The sequence below is a fragment of the Pterocles gutturalis genome, unplaced genomic scaffold (genome assembly GCF_000699245.1).
Source record: "Pterocles gutturalis isolate BGI_N339 unplaced genomic scaffold, ASM69924v1 scaffold9804, whole genome shotgun sequence".
Taxonomy (NCBI): Eukaryota; Metazoa; Chordata; class Aves; order Pterocliformes; family Pteroclidae; genus Pterocles; species Pterocles gutturalis.
Window position 1 is genome coordinate 85,766 of NW_010133297.1, and position 18,466 is coordinate 104,231.

General features: G+C 35.2%; 1 protein-coding gene across 1 annotated transcript in view; it reads right to left on the reverse strand.

The window, feature by feature from the left end:
- TBC1D22A (TBC1 domain family, member 22A) overlaps positions 1-18,466 on the reverse strand; it is a gene marked incomplete at both ends in the record, with an annotated part of 91,427 nt that overhangs the window by 46,673 nt on the left and 26,288 nt on the right. The window contains 3 exons of the mRNA XM_010081181.1: positions 9,207-9,321; positions 17,255-17,317; positions 18,212-18,340. Of these exons, the coding sequence (XP_010079483.1) occupies positions 9,207-9,321; positions 17,255-17,317; positions 18,212-18,340 (307 nt within the window). The remainder of the gene's footprint in view (positions 1-9,206; positions 9,322-17,254; positions 17,318-18,211; positions 18,341-18,466) is intronic.

Consider the following 18,466-nt stretch of genomic DNA (forward strand, 5'->3'; position numbering starts at 1 on the left):
TAAAACAGTGTTGTCTACGATAATAAATCATGGCCATTCAAGACAGTTACAGAAAGTAAAAAATACTAGAAAAGCAGATTACCATACCCTACGTCTGTCTGTTGAAATGTTTTTATGAGTGATCTCTAACTTGCTAAACAAAAAATAAGTGGAATTCACAAAGACATATCGTGAGCATGCAGTTTAATATAGCTAAAGCAGTCTAAGAGCTACCTGGTGTTAAACAGAGATCTTGCTTCTCCCTCCTTCCCTAACATGCCTCTATCCCCACATCAGCAGTTAAGTTAATCTCTGATTCTTGAGATGAGAGCAGAAAGTTTAATTCTTCAATTTATTATGGGGCTAGTTTCCTACCAGTTTAACTAAACTGACCCACTGTGCCAGAGAAAAGCCATACTGACTGAAGACAGAAGACAAGAATGCATGTTTGGGTTTGAAAAAGAGAAAGCAAAGCTACCCATTTTGACAGCAACAAGCCCTGTTTTAGTTAGGTGATCTAAGCACATGGCAAGCAAATCTTTTTCTGTCCACCTAAACTTCATCTGGAAATACTCAAACATACAGCTCCACTGCTAAGTCTAAAGAGCAGTTGAAAAGAAGCTAGAACAGGCAGGGTATGTTGACTTCTTGAAACAGCAAATGGGATCTGGAAGAAGATGAATTCTACAGTACAGAGTAATCTAGCTCACGCAGTTCCAAGCCATTACTGGGAAACAAATACATTTATGAATAAAATAATGTAGCAATATACTATCACCCAACTACACCAAAAAGTTACTTGTAGATGCCTGCTCAGCTGGTCATTACTAACATCTTCTCAATGTTCCTATACTCCAAGAAATGCCAGTAGCACTAATTGGGTTGCTACAATTAGCTATACATCCACTAAGTAAATCATCTCATTTTGACCAAAGCAGACTAAAAGAGTTTATGCAAACAGATTCACTCATATATTTGATATCAAATGCCATCATTGCCTTCCCATAGGTTAAGCAACTACAGAACAACAGTAAGGAATAAACTCTACCCCTAGCAAGCCACATACAAAGTACAGAACTGGGTAAAGACCAACCACATTCATTAGGGCTTTTACTATTATAACTACATGAAAAAATAGTCAACTGAAATAGCTATAACTCTCAGCAAGAACAAAGTGCTCACTACAGAATTAGTCAAACTGCACCTGAAAAATTAATATTCCAACAAGTCATGCTGAAAGATAAATTTGTCCATGTAAATAATCCAAATAAATAACCAAACACAAAACCAAAAGGATCAAAAGATTAAAGGCAACTTATAGTTCAGTAGCCCCCTACTAATCAATTCTTTCCATTCCGTAAGTCCTGAAGATGTATATGCCCTCCTTCGTGATCTCTCCTTCCTTAACTCTTCATAAACTAAGCATGAGGTGTCTCTTAATACTATCCACATTTTCCTTACAGTTCTGTTTGCAATGCCTCCAAATATACCACTTCACTAACCAGCCCTATGGCAAGCACTGCTAGCTGACAAACAATTCAACCCATTCACTCTTAGCTATTTCCACATGGATTCTCCTCCTTGTTTAAAGTGAGTAGGATGTAAAATAGTAAGATTTCTTTGCCCAATTAGGCCTGAAAAAACTGTATTATACATTAATAAAGAAAATTCCTCAGTTATTGTGAATGGTTCATTTTTCTTAAGTGAGACATCCATAAAAACAAAAATATTTAAAAATATAATCTAGCCAAGTGCTTCAAAAGAGTGCTAAGGGATTTTTTTTAAGCACTAAAATTGAGGTCTGTATTTTTATCTCCTTCGATGCAATGTAATTTACCTGGAGGAACTTTGGATTTTTTTTTCATTACAACAACTAAAAAATATTTAAATTAAAAAAAACACACCCCACAACCTTCTAAATTACAAAAGGATATGCACGTACTTTAAGTGATTACAAATTCTCAGAATACACTGCTTCTGCACAAAGATCAATTACAATAAGACTACAACCAGAGTCTAAAAATTGCAGTGACTTAAAAATGGAGCAATCAGTGCTTTCTGCACAAAGAGAAGAGTCGAATTCCAACTGAGGAATCTGATAGGTGGTATAAAACAGAAGATGCAAGGAGGAAATGAGACCATCTGATAAGTAGTATAAAACAGAAGATGCAAGGAGGAAATGAGACCATCTGATAGGTAGTATAAAACAGAAGATGCAAGGAGGAAATGAGACCTATAAAAGGGTTTCAGTAAACTCCTAAATAAAGAAGAACAAGTCAAATCATAAGAAATAAACAGGATAAAATACAATTTAGCTCAACCAAGTCTATTTAATAATGAGTTATGAAACAACATTAGGACTCTATTTCAGCACGTATCATTTCCAGCTGCTTTCCCACCTTCATCAATGTGTAAAACCAAATTCAAATGCTGTTATCTTACTCAGAGCCCTCTCTCTCTTCAGCAGCTCTGCCCCACTTTCAAAATACTTTCAGTGGACAATAGATGGGCAGATCTACAGGGTCAGACAGGGGAAACATATTCCCAGAAATTGAAAAAATGAATGGCTGTTAGCTCACAGCAAGTTCAAATAATCCTGAACAATTTCTGAGTCTTGTTATAGTCATATATATGTAAGTATATATATACAGTTTCATAACGCATGAAAGCAAGGAGTGCTTCACAGAGAACTGACAGGTAAGTCAAAAGTTTCAGATCACCGAGCTGCTTGTGTGCGTTGCAGATCTTTTACTGAGACAAGTGTATGACGTTTTCTGGACTTAAATAGAGGATGGAATCGGGGTTTCATTCAAGACTAGTTCAAAAGACTTTTCCATGACCTTTCTTCATTCCTTGCCTACCCAAACAACACAGGTAACAATATTTCATTCAATTATCACAGAAAAGTTCATAGAAAATTGTTCATGTTTATGACAATTTTAGTCAACTTCACTGAATGTCATGAGTATTACTATAAAAAGCCATGGAAACTATTAAGAAGCAGCACTGAAATACACCTTTGTATGTGGAAACCATATTACTAGTCATTTGCATTAAGGATAAAAAATTTAATGTGATCAAATGAAACTTGTAGCATTGAATTTTCATAACATGAGTTGCTTAAATTATTTTGAATATTTTTCATGCAAGTTTTACAATGGTTTCAAAAAAATGAGGAAATATTTTCTTAATACTTTTACAACTTACAAGAAAATGTTCAAATGTCATTTACACTTCATGTTAGTGCTTTCATGAAAATAATTTGTATAAGTTTCACAAACAATTTCAAACAAATGGGAAACTACAGTTTTGTTCAAAATGTATTTATTTGAACAAAGAAAAGCAGTAGAACAGTAGAAGTCTGTTACAAAGTATAACGCCAAAATTATCAGAAAAGTTCAAGAGTATACAATTGCAAATAACATTTTCATCTTCTCAAACTGAAGAAATTCCTCATATTCCCAAGCACTCTGTGCTGGGAGGTTTTCCAGTATTTATTTCCTGGTAAACCAGAAGAGAAAGGAAGGATAATTCTGCCAGTCTCCAAATACATGAAGGGACTGGGAAGGGGACAAGCATCCAGTTAATCCACTTACAGCTCCTAGTTCAACTTCCATTTTATCAAAATATTTAGTCACCCCTTCAGTTTCAGCTCAGTCTCTTTTAAGTAGAATAACTAGAAATATGTTACATCTTTTCCACTTGATCTCCTCAAAAACCAAATGCATGAACCCTATTCATAATTCTCCAAGGACTAGTAAATTGGTGGAATTGAATAAGAAAGGTCTAGGTGTTTAGATAGCAAGATTAGTTATCTCAGACTGCTTTACATACCACAGCAATCAAGGTTTCAGCTTGGTCTTGTAAAGGAAATAATGCATGCTAAACAAAACTTTATTTTGTAACCCTGTAAGTATGGGAAAAATCTTCTAGCAGATCTCTGGAATCAGTGGCTTAATACCCTTTGCTCTCTGGCTTACTGTTTTATGCGCAGAATTACTTATTGCATAAAAAGTACAACTTTATTTCCTGAAAATAATCTCTGTTAAATTGACATCTTATTCATATTCAATAATCATACACTAAAGAATTATCTCAGATACAGCCATGACAATGCTCAGAAACACCACTCCTATTATGTTATGAAAATAACAATTTTAGATACAGCATTCAATAAATTACAGAAAAAAAACAGAAAAAATAGCTTTAAATGTAATTATATGTTGCAGATACACTGAAAAGGAAGGAAAGAACACATGAAATCTTATTTTCAGGACAGGAAGACTTTCTGTGACACTTGAAAGAGAACAGAAAGAAAGGTAAGGGAGCTACAGGCAGACGATGGCTTTTCCAGAACCAGCGAACCTCTAACAGTTACGTTGCTCTGGGACTAAATCCCATCCCAATCCCATTAGGATTTGGGCCAAATAATTATTCCATAAAGTCACAGCAGTATCAAATTAAAAAACACTAGGTAACAGAAGTTGCATTTAATGCCTTCTATAAAATGATTTAAGACGACAAGAGAAATACTTACAAGGCTAAAAACCCTCTTTCCAAAGTTTTCAGTTCATGAGTTCTAGGGAGCATCCTCAAATTATCTCAAACTCCTCTATTGCAAGAAGATTGTAGACAATATCTCAATCACCATTCCAGTCTCCAGCAACCTCATTTTTCTTGATGTTCTTTTCCAACATAAAATGATTAAGTGCTACAGCAGTGTTCATTTTCTGCCCTTGACTTCCTAGTAACTCCTAATTTTCTCTTGATCCAACACTGCTAGGCATCTCACAGTAACAAAGTTATTTCACACAGCCATTCCAGTTAGCAATGACCTACATGCATCCTTATTATGATGGTGTTTCTCTTGAGCTCCTCTCTCTGGATGGCGAGTAAATCCAGGTCCTCTCTGTGGTTCTAGATATACACACAAGGCCCAGGGAATTACTGAAATGCAGATGTAGTACTGAAATGTTAGATGTAGTGAACTGTAGCTGACTCCATGAGCAAGAAAACACAAGCAACTGTGCAGAACTTCATATGTTGGAACAATGTAAATCAACAGGAACTCAGAGCAACAGGAAGGTGTATAGAGCAACATATACAGCGACTTGAATAGGACTTTCAATCCAGTGCAAAATTTCCCTGTCCGCATTATAAGATATACCATGTCACTGCTGACATATCATTAACAAAAATACCTCTGGAATTGCATCCACATGGACAAGGTTAAATTCAAAACAAACCAATGTGCTACAAAGAGAGTTTTGAGGAAAACTGTCCTAACAGCAATTAGCAATAGTTTTTTACAACATATGTTACAACATTGCTATGTCATAGAAGAGGTTAGAAGTAGGTACAAAACAGTCTTCCCATACCACTGGCATTTGAAATTTCAAAGAAGCTGTTATATTATAGCATAATAAGCTTACAGATCTATAGCATTTTTAATAGAAGAAGAAAAAAAAAAGTAGAGACTGACTTACACAATCACCTGGTATGAGAAACCTAGGGTTTAAACTCTTCCTTCTCCTAATTTACACCAGGAATCGTAATCTGAATCTACTATATTCCAGCAGGGGCTGGTACCTACCCCCTCTGAAATTTTTATTAATTGCAGTTGTGCTTCTCCTGGCTTGGTTTGACAACAAAGTTTTATCTTGCTGAAAATGTTACATCATTCTGCTTTTATTGCAGAGTGAGGAACTAATGAGACATTACCAAATTACACTTTCATCACACTTACACTGCTGGAAAGGTTGAAAAAATGCTCTCAGTATTTAAGATATTGAATTCCTGCATGTACTGTGTTCAGATGTGGGGCCAACATAAAAAAAAAGACATGGACCTGTTGGAGCGAGTCCAGAGGAGAGACACGAAATTAACCAGAGGGCTGGAGCACCTCCCCTATGAGGACAGGCTGAGAGAGTTGGGGAGAAAAGAAGGCTCCGAGGAGACCTAATAGCAGCCTTCCATTACCTGAAGGGGGCCTACAGGAGAGATGGGGAAACACTCTTTATCAGGGAGTGCAGTGAGAGGACAAGGGGTAACAGGTATAAGCTGAAAGAGGGTAGATTCAGACTAGACATTAGGAAGAAATTTTTCACTGTGAGAGTGGTGAGACACTGGAACAGGTTGCCCAGGGAAGCTGTGGATGCCCCATCCCTGGAGGTGTTCAAGACCAGGTTGGATGAGGCTTTGAGCAACCTGGTCTAGTGGAGGGTGTCCCTGCCCATGGCAGGGGGGTTGGAACTTGATGATCTTTAAGGTCCTTTCCAACCCAAACCATTCTATGATTCTATTATTCAGTTACACAACCTATTCTAAATATGTGAACCTATGTGCTAAAATTAGGTAACTCAATCCATACTAAACATCAAAACATTTATTACTTTAGTCTTTATTAAAAAACCCAAACACCTTTTTTTTTTTTGGAATGCAGATATAAATGAAAAAAAAAATGTTACTAGGCAAGTAAATTACCACTTCCATACATATCATTTGTATCTTCAAAAGTTCTTTAACAACGCTTTTCCAAACAGTTTTTTGATGTCTTTAGCAGAGCAGAAAGACTCACATCACCAGAATAATCTTGCATAACAACTGTGTGATTTACTTAAGGATTAAGGGCTCTCTCAGTTCCCATAAAGCTAAAATAAACGGCTTTCCTCCCACCAAAATATTTGATGAAACTGCAACTGTGTGTAAACATTATCAGGATATACCATCAGATCATTTAATCATCACAGAATTATTAATGGTGTTGTTAATAATAACTTATTATTAATCTTTCATAATTCTTTAGGACCTTTTTTTTAATTATAGAAAGAACCTAAAATAAAAGACTTTATCACTTTCAATGGCATGAATAAGGATCCAAGTGACTCAGAACTGCAACACAAAGGTTTCAGTTACTGAGAAAAATACAAAAATTGATAGTTAAAAGAAAGCAATAAATAAAGCAATTTAAGGTACAAACCAATATTAACTTAAAATCAGGGCAAGAAATTATAAAATCTAGATCAAAACAAAATCTAAGGTAAATATTACTAGAGTAAATATTAAATACACTAGTATCTTAAACATTTTTCCTACAAAACGTCTGCAATTCTGCATTTATTTCTGTCTCAATTAAGTATAACTCAGTCTGAGTTTGGAATCCCTCTATAATTTTATTACAAACCTCAAGATTTAACATACTTCATAAACTTTATGTTCTCATTTAAAGTTTAAGTAAAATACACATGCATTCATTCTAACCTGAATGCATCACTCTACCTTGACTATATTAGAAAGACTCAAACCAAAAACTATTTAAAGACAAACCTTAGAAAGTTTTTATGTGTCACCGGGGGAAATAACTGCTGTTAGCAGTTATCCAGTACCACTATTATACTGAAGTGAATACCCTCATTGCAGTATTTTTCTTACTATACAGATATTAGCTTTTAAATGAGCTTTTACAGTACAATTTTCTGAGTTTCACACATTTTCAGTGTCAAAATATCTCTTACAGTCATTTTCTTTCTTCACTGGACACTTACTGGCATAGCTACGCTCTCCGATACAACAAACTGGCAAATACATTAACGATCACCAGGGTCTCCAAATGTGAGTTGGTGGTAAAGACAAACTTATTTACCATATTAATTAAATGGTCTATTTAACATGGAATATCAATTCTCTAATCACATCTCATTTGAACTTCTTATTTCAATTAACAACCCTAAAGTCTACTAGAGACCCTACTGTTCTAGAATCATTAAGAACATTTTCATTATCTGACAAATGAGGGAGTAAAAGGCAGAAACTGCAAGTACTCTCAGGAGTAGGCCTCTACCCTACTTAAGAGATGATGAGGGAGAAAGCAGCAGTAGTTCTCATTAGTTGCTTAGCAATGAAATATCCCCCTACAAACAACAAATGAACAAAGCAACAGAGGAGTCACCATGCAAATGAGTAAATGGACAGTCTATCATCCACTCAAGGATAATCTGACCTTCATTAAATCTAAATCTGGATTACGACACCGATGGACATTTTACACAGAGAAGGTAGGAAAAATCCACTATATGCAGTCTCATTCAAGCAGCCAGACAACACATTGCTCAAGTTCACACATAAAGCATTATGTATTTCCATTGTATGTGTGTATGACAAATAGAAATACAAGGAAAACTCTTCTAATTCAAACTGGATTGTCATTTTTACTATTTACCTTTTATGTCCATATTCATACACAAATTATTAATGAATTATTGTTCATGATTAGCTATACTCTTAATGTTTACAAATACTTAAATACTAATCTATACATTTAAGATGTGAATCACGTTCTAGTAAGAGATCAGCATCTAACTCGTATCAGAGCTTACCAGATAAAGTTTTCAAAAAGTACATTCACATATAAGGCCACAAACTCAAGAGAAATAGAGCTGTTTACGCTACTGTTGTAAGCCCCATAAAAGCAAAGTTCCTAACCAGAGAAATTTGACTACCACTGCCTTAATTTCCAGATCCTAAATCCAGGTTGACAGTCTTTCAGTCACGGATCCAGTTTAATAGGGTCCCTCTACCTTAATTTCCCATCCACTCATTTAAAAGGTTTCTTTGATTCACAGGATTTATTCTTGGTTTTGTGTGGGATTTGCTGCTGTTATCTGATTTTGGTTTTGTTTTGTTTTTAAACACTTGCTCATTTCATATGTACAATTTAAAGTTTCCACAAAAAACGTAAATTAGGGGAGACAGAGAGAGAGAGAGAGAGACAGAGAGAGAGAGAGAGAGAGAGAGAGAGAGAGAAAACCACCCATGAAGAAAAAAGCATCTGGAGTGGTGAATGCTTCTTAACTAGAAATCACTAGAAATCAAGACAAAAGTAAATGCTAGATTTGTGCTTCTTTCCCCCTGCTTTCAGATCTGACAAACAAGAATGCTGTCTGCAACTTCTACAGAGGATTTTTTTTTTTTTTTTTTATCGGGCGGGAGTTTGTTCGGAATAAAAACCCGAAAGATACCTGAATTCAGTTGACCACTTACACAAAATCTGATTGCTTCTCTGTATATTTTTAAAGAGAACTATAAAATTATAATTACAAAACTTCATGATAAAATTTATTGCCAAATTATGCTTTGATGAGCTATTCCAAATCATTATTCAGATTAAAATGAAGACACTGTTCCAAAACCAGTACCAATTCATAATTCGGTATTAAGATAAATCTTACCTATATATTCACAAATGAAGACTACAAAAAAAGGAGTAACAAGATCATTTATGCCCTGAACATATCCACTGGCTGGATGACGTATTGCCCAGATAAATAAAATTCTTTCAAAGATCTGAAAAAGAGTTAAAGAAACATCATCACACGATAAGCACATTTTAAACAAGACACGTGAAAATTATACAAGGACAAATTTAATAGAGTTACTAGCATAAAAACATGCACAGAAAAGCATAAATGAACACTGGTATTCATAAGTAACATCCAGTGCTAAGTAAACTTCTCAGTGCTTCAAAAGGAAGCATTTTCAGGGTATCTGCACATGTTAAAAACAACCTAGTATATAATTCAGTTACAGTAGTTACAACAAAGCACTTATTCACTGGAGCTTTTCTAGTAATATAAAGTTCCTCTTTCCTCAAGAGACAGAAATATTGAAGTTATCTTCCCATAATTTTTAATCTCTTTGAAAGAAGTATTTTATTAGTACAGTATTCTATTTATTCCTAAATATGTTGTGGTTTGACCTGGCTGGCAGCCAAATACCACACAGCCGCTCACTCACCCTCTCCCCTCCCAAGAATGGAGGAAAGCATTAAAGGGGTTAAAGGAAAAGATACTCATGGGTTGAGATAAGAGCAGTTTAATAACTAAACTACAATAAAACTGAAAATATCAATTATAACGATAATAATAGTAGCAATATATACATATATACAAAGGACCCCAAGGAGATTGCAGTTTGCTGCCACCCGAGAAGTCAATAAATGCTCAGACTTCAACAAAGCCCGTATAGGTCTGCCAGTAAAGGACGCAACAGGGAAATGAAGCCTGTATTATTTCTATTCAATCTCACTTCAAGTTTTTGCCAGACTAAGAAGGTGACTATTCTAATTCTGTTTAAAATAAAGTCTTATTGAGTTTAAAAGACCTCTTGCAGTCATTTTCAAGTAAGGAAAGGTCTAGGCATATATGACTCGCATCTGGGTGCTTGAGAGTCCCATCACAGGCTTCCATATGACCTGCCTGAAGCTGAAAGACATTTGTACCTTTTACTTTGAAAGTAAGTTCCAAATATCAACAGCTACCTTTCTCCCACAGGCTTTCTTTTGAGAATCAACTTTCCTTAATCTCCAGATTTTATGTTTCCCTGGCATACTAAAAATCCACACAACAAGACAACAGTCAACAGCAATAAACACAAAAGACTTTGGTGGGTACTGAAATACAAACCTTAACGCAACTCAAGTCTGATCCATTACAGCTACAACTAAGATTCAGTTTTTCCTCAGTGTGATTTCAGTTCTGGGGCAAAAATTAGGCCGACAAGGAAGTATGCATTTAGCAAATTCTCCATAAAAGCCTCTTGTTTTCATTAGCCAAGATGCTTATTCCTTTAGCTATAAATTATTCTTGGTGCTCGCCTCGCCATCTTATTTTTTTTAATATGCAAGGCATATTAAACTGAAAAAATAAAAACCTCTGCCCATCAAGCAATAGCCGGTGGGGTTTCATTGTATATCAACAACTGTATAAAGACCTTAAGTTCTGCCATTTACAGCTTTCTTTCACATTTTACATAACTATACCTATATGAAATTACAGTTGTTTATGTCATATTTTTACCGTTACTGGAAAACTGAAAAACTATCTAGGTTACTCAGCTCACAGCCACCACTCCTGCTTCTGTCAGTTGCCATTTCTAGTTTCAATAACATTAGTTTATCAGTGCTACCATTCGGTGTTTCACTTCAAATACAGGACATGTTGAACACACCACAAATACAAATAACTTTCCTGAAAACAAATATCACAGAGGTGACTAGAAAAACTTATTTAAATAGCAATTGCTGAATGTAGAATAGTGTTATACACTAAGCTAAACAAAAAACTCCTGGTCTGATAAGGCTACAAAATAAGCACATTGAGAAACAAACAAACAAACAAACAAAAAAATCAGCAATCCAGTAAGTAACAGCTATCAAAATACTCATTGTAAATATTTAAAAAATAGCTTTACATGAAGGCATGTCTCTAGTCAATCCACCCCAAAGCTTGTACCACCAAGCCTTCCTTTCCTCAGAACCTGATAATACACATAGTTCACATTGCAAATTGAGATGCCTACAGATTTCAAAGCATTTTTAAAATCATGTATAAAAACTAAGGCAAGGGGGTAGTGTTTGGTTTTTTGTTTCTTTTTTTTTTTTTTTTTTTTATATTACTGAGGAGGAAGGCTCACTCAGTGATTGGCACATTGGCTTTAATATCCCCAAATACATCTAATCAGAAACTCAATGAATATGCACTGAAATAGTGTTTTCAATTTCCTACCCATTTTAATAAAGTTTAATTTACTGTTCTGAATTGAAAAAAATGAGTGCTGAAAACCTGAAAAGCAGGCCGATTTAAGTTTCTATACAGCACTCATCACTGTGTTCAAATAGGACTCATTAAAAAGGTCACTTTCCCAAAAGGTTTCCTTCTTGATTTCCAAAGCAGCAACAGAAACTGGAATTACTTTTTTAGTACAAACTACTACATCTCATGAGATGTCATTACCAATCAATTATTCTCTTTTGAATTTAACTCTCACTTATTGTAACACTAAGAACTATATGCATATAAAGAGATTAATCCATTAGCTTAAATGCAGGTTTTTAATACCTTGTGGATTTTGCCACCCTAGAGGAACTCTTTAATCACGAAAGCTTTCAAGAGTTTGCTTTTTGTTTTGTAAGTAGGGGAAAAAAAAGAGGTGAGGACATATTTACAAACTATTTCTAAATCGTGTTGTTTCCTTCAAATTACTTATCTCATGTTATGCAAGCATAGACAGGAAATACACAGACATGTACCATCCATTTCAACAAAATTCAGTTAAAGATAAAGCAGAAATTGATAATAAGTTACAGACTACTCCACATCAATTGATTAAATTTATTAAACCTAAACTTAAAGCCATTAAGTCTTTAAAATAAACTTGACTGAACTATATGGGGGAAGACCTCCAACTCCTCTCTTCCTCTTTGAGGGCCACTATTTATTTATTCACAGTCCTTTAAGTCCTTGCTCCAACATGATCCTTGCCAAGATCTACATAACTCCCACAAAAAATAAACACTTTGAACTGATTTTAAAAGGAACATATAGTGAGTTATTTCCACACATCAGACTCAAAACACCTTTTTCTAAAGTGAAACATTTTCATCACAGAAACCAAATTCCAAGTTCAGATAAATTAAAAAGCTTTACTAACTCTAATGAAAAGCTCTGTAGGAACAGAGACTCAGGTACCACCAAGAACAAAAATCTTGGAATAGTAACATTTGGAACCTGAAGTCAGAAGACATTGTGAGGTTCACACACGCTATGTTTCTGGTCTTTTGACTAGCATTTTTCTCCAGCTTTGTCACTTACAGCCTCTTCACCTCATTCTAAGTTACATTCTTCCTAGTAGCAGTATCATTATTCTAAATCTCTGCAGCATCAAAAATTGATGTGGACAAAAAAATCATAACAATCATAACAAAAATCCACAATAACAGTCCTGCACATAATGCCAACCTCGAAATCTGCTTTGACCCACACTTCCATTTCCTTCTCTTCTTTATAGCTCTTGCCATCTCAGCTAAAACAAGGGGAAGTGACCTTGGCTCACCTGGGACCAGCAACATCTTTCCCCTCCCTAGAAGGGAGTCAGCTCTGGCAACAACAAAAGGCCTCTGTCTGCACTGAGCCCGTCGGAGCAGGAAGGGATCCCCTAAGATTAAGGTATTAGACTGTGCTAGGGTAGGCTCCAAAAACCCAGGAAGCAAGAGGAAGAAACAAGGGAGAACTTGGATGTTATGATACTTCCCGCATCATTTGCACTAGTCTTCGTAAGATGACATCAATAGGATTGGCTTGGCACTATTGGATCAGACAGAGAGCAAGGGCAAAGACACGTGCAAGCCCACCCTCCCAGCAGCCCACACAACTAGTCAGGAGATCACGGGAGCTCTAAAAACATCTAACCCATGAAGATCCTTGGACACTATAAAGTTCAGGATACTTATGATGGATCAGTAAAAAATAAATCAGATCTCAATCACCTCTTCATAACTCAAACACTTCCTAGATTTCCCCTTACCACACAGTCTGCTGCCATCCACCCTGTCACATTGTTATTCTTCTATACCTCAAGACCACTCACTATCAGCTAACAGAATATTATTAAAATACATGTTTGTTTTAAACTTTTTTTTTTTAGTGTTAATCAGCTGTCACATCTCACTCCTCCAAGCTTTCTATCATTTTTCCATCCATTTCCTTACTACTCACTAGGGAAGAAAAAAAGGTGTTGGAGCAGATGGATGGGATAGGGTATGGAGAGGGATATTTTTTTTGGGGGGGGGGGGAGGGGAGGGAATTTGTTCTGTATTTTTTCTGGTTTTTGTTTGGTTTTTTTTAAATAAGAAGGCATCAGCACTCTAGTTGTACAATGCCTTGATCACATTGATGACAAGTATGTCCACCTACTTTATGTGTCTCTGCTACAGTTGTTACACGGCTCAATTTGCTAAACACTCAAACTAAAGAAATGTATGCCCAGCAAGCAGGGATATTGGGCTGTATTCAGCAGGCTAAATTAATTTAAGGAGCCAGATATATATAAAATAGAATTATTACTGTTGCAAGATAATTTGATCTCACTCACAAGAGCAATCACAGTTTCTAAAAAGCGTGGATTTAAAATACATTTCTTTTCAGGCAGTGTTTAAGATGCATATATCCAATGAAGCATTAGAAAAACATACCTTTGGACAAGTTTAACAAATAACTAGAAATTAAAACAATGCTAATTTTATTTTAAAAATATTTGCAAATGAGATCTCGGTAAATCACATTAAATGAATATGCTACCTGAGCAATGTTGTTATCTACCAAAACCCAATAAAAGCAAAAAAGGCCTAAATAATTTCACATGTTTAATGACCCCACAAAATTAAATGAAACTGCATTCCACACTCAAACTTTACTGAATAATATTTGTTATTGGAGTTCTATTGACATATCAGATTTTACTTGGCAAGAAGTTACCTAGACACAATATTTCCTTTTTATTTTAATTACTCCCAAGCAATAATAAGAGAAGTATTTTATTCTGGGAGTATCTAATATTTCTGAAGTTGACAGTCAGCATTTTCATTAAACTAGCATATTTTCAGATTAGTTATAATTCAGCTATAACACTGAATCTCCTTGCAACTGTGACTGCTTGTAAAAAATACTTCACTAATCTCTTTTTCACATTAATATACTCTCCAAATTCCCAACTAAGTCCTTTAGCTCTAAGTTAATCCCTTTTTGGTTGAAGGACTGTATCTATCCTGTAACTCTATTTCTTTTCCATGTTCTGTTCTAAGATGCTTTTCCCAACACACTAAATATTTAACAAAAATACACATTTCAAATGTTGGAAAACCTTGACTGTTTCTTCTTTAATTATCAATACAACTTTAGTCTAACATTTCTAACTGTATTATGGAAAAAGCAGATATCCATGGTAAATACAAAGTTGCATTCCTACAACCTATTATCAAGTCTGCCTCTAGTCTAAAGGAATGTATTAACCACCTCTTAAGGGCAGTCATATAAATACCTTGTCTCATGCATAATCAAATAAACAGAAGACAAAATTAGTCCAAGATACTATAGGTTTCTATCTGACAATCACTTTACTCAATAACACTTTACTTCAAAATATTCTTCAACGAGAATATTGTCTTACTTAATACAATTTTTATTAAGCTACTTGACTTCTCATCCAAATACTTCGATAAAAAGGACATTAAATATATTCTACAGAATTTCAATTGTTCAGCTAATTTATAAATAAATACACCACCTAGCAGTCATTCCTGAAGAAGTCTTTCGTAGTTTGCAATGTTCCTTTAAAAACAAGACAGATTCCTACACCAGACAAGTTAAACAGATTCTAATTTCTCCTTCACTAATACACAGGGGGAAAAAAAATTAACATCACTTTGCAATATTTTCACCCAAACCAAGAACTACAAAAACACAATCGTACATCTGACCCACAGTCATTCATTTTAGATATAGATGATCTTCACTGAAACCTTAAGAACAGTTTAATCATGCAATGCAACCAAGTAGAGAAACCACCCCAAAAAAGCCACCACTTTATGTTGAATACAAATACATTTTTAGCATAATTTGAGACGATTGCTGAGACAGTACAAGTATTTCTTTCTTCTTAGAAGTATTTGAGCATTGTTCTTTCTTTAGTCATTTTTAAATTAAATAATATTCACCTCCAATTTCACTCATCAGCTCATTTCTACCTACAACACTGACACTGATCTTATTCATTTCTTTAATAGTTTATTTCTTGCTGATATTGCTTCCCTTCTTGTCCCTTATTTTTCTGATTTTACTCTTTGACTGATCCCTAGGAGAAGCCCAGGTAAAACACCACTGCATAGAAAACAGACGGAAAGCAGTATTTTTATACCACTTTATTTCAAAAACTGTAATAGGCTATTTCTTCAGACAAATTTTTCCAACACACGTGGAGGAGCACTTCCATTAAACAAATAATTGCAAGAGCAGACCAACAAACGAAAGCTAGTTCTACATTTAACTTCTCATATCATGTAACAAAGTATCAGATGTTCTATGTGGCTCTATAACAATACTAACAGAACCTACATGGAAGCACATTTGAAGGTTTAAATAGAAACATTAGCAAGGACAGAAATTGAAGGATTAAAGGAAATAATTCAAAGAGAATGATTCACATCATCTATACTATTTATGACCTATATACTTTACAAAGAGAAGTCCCCATGGAATTCAATTACCCAACAATATAGACCAATTTGATTAACATATTGTATTGGGTCTGTCTGAGAGGGACTTAATTTCCCCATAGCAGCCCTCACAGTGCTGTGTGTTGTGTTGATAGCTAGAAAGGTGTTGATAACAGCAGAAAGGTGTTGATAACAGCAGTGTTCTGGTTACTGCTGATCAGTGCTCACACAGCATCAAGGCTGTCTCCCTAACACCCCCTTCAGCCAGTAGGCTCAGGGCCCCAGGGGTGGGCAGCATCTTGGGAGGGCACAGAGCCAGGACAGGTGACCCAAACTGACCAAGGGAATATTCCATACCATATGACATCACCTCAGCAATTAAAGCTAAGGGAAGGAAGGAGGAGGGGGGCATTCGTTATTACAATGTTTCTCTCCGAGAGCAACCGTTACGTGTATTGAAGCCCTACTTCCCGGAAAGTGGCCAGACATTGCTTACTGACGGGAAGTACAGAATAAAATCTTTGTTTTCCTTTTGCTTCCACGCGCAGCCTTGGCTTTGGCTTTAATTAAACTGCTTTTATCTTAACCCATGAGTTTTTCATCTTATTCTCCCCACCTTATTTTGCTGAAGCAGGGAGTGATAGGCCTGGTGGGTACCTGGCATCCAGCCAAGGTTAACCCACCACACATATTTATCATTAACTGATGTATATTTACTACCATAGTAAAAGAATTTAAACAGTGTGCTCAACATATAAAACTTAAAGAAACAAAATCAAATCAGGAACACAAAACAGTCATGCTACAAACTCACAAAAAGAGAACTTCCCAAGTGGAAGATTCTATGATAAGAACTTCCAGACCTTGAATGATTTTGACAAACACATAGAACAAAGGGAACTATGCTCTGGATTACTTTAAAAACACATTATTAACAAAATATATAAAAAGCAAAAAAAAAGAAAAAACCTCAAAGGCACAAGAACTACGAAAAAAACAACAGATTCAATGCAGCAGATTAATGGCATGCCTTTCCTTTTACTACACATAGTTACACTGCTATTCTTCGCCTGTACTTACATACCCTCATTTTTTTGGACTTTGTTAAGCTAATTCTGAAGTCAAAATAGCAAGTGTTGTCAAATTAACTATTAACTAATGCTGTGATATCAGATTCATTAATAAAATTCTTCCTTTAAAAAATAAAAATTCTTTAGATATCATTCTTACCTCTGTTACTTTGGGCTGAAGTCTTAAAACTTCAGGACTCATGCGTGGGATATCTATATGGATCTAATCAGACAGAAAGAAGAATATTGTAAAAGGAACCAATAGTACACTTTTTAAACAACACAATAGTTAAAACTAACGTAGTTTTACAGTATTAGTTATAATCCCATCGTATCACTATTTTTGGAATAACATGGATTTACTGTATTTCAAAACATACAGCCAAATCTTTGCGTCATTGTTCATCTACCAACGAGACAAAATTTAAAAACATACTTTGTTTTCACATCCTTATATAACATTTTGATTGTTTGCAAATTATAGGCATATTGGCAATAATGATTACCTCAGGGTAATTATGAGTACACACATTCTACAACATGTAGAATGTGTCATGTTAAATTGACACTATCATATATACTTTTTGCTACTAAGGATCAAGCTTGAAGCTGAAAGGAAGATCTCAGTTTCTTCCACCCTAAGAAGGTTAAAGTCATATTGCTTAGCCTATACTTACAAAAAGTTGAAGCAAAGTTTTCTGTTTATCTGGGTGGGCCAGAAAGTTTGACATGCCTGTGTTCATTGCGCACGAGACACAGTTTCAACTTCTAAGCAGAAGTATGGAGCCAGTAAGAAACAGTCAACTGTTATACTTTCCCTGTCCATCCTCACTCACTTGAAAGAGGGTCTGAACAGGAGATGAAAGATCTGAAAACCCTACTGTTCTTAAATGGAAAACCTTGGTAGCATTCAAATGGCAGAGCCACATGGCATGACTAAAGCTGACATTACAAATTTCAGACCAAACTATTTCATTTTTTTGCTTCTGAAAGACAGGAAAACAATTGATTAGAGAGTCACCTATCAAGTAAGATTAAACAGCAGCAAACTTCAAAAATAATCTAAGTTCTTTAGCAGATGCCCTGTAGGTAAAAGTCACTTCAATAGGTGTTCTACCTGTCTATAGGTATCTTGGTGATTTTCATCATTTCTGGAATCATAGTATTGTTCAACAAACGCAAAATACTCTTTGCGTTTTCTTTGTAAAGTGTTTTCTCTTCGGTCCACATTTGCAGGAAGATAGCCCTGAAAAAAAAGAAAAAAAAAAACACACAAAACCAACAGGTAAATGAAAAGGATATTACTCTTTGCCTTACAAAAAGCACTGCTTGTATTTCATTATATGCGACAGGAAAGCTAATAAACTAATGT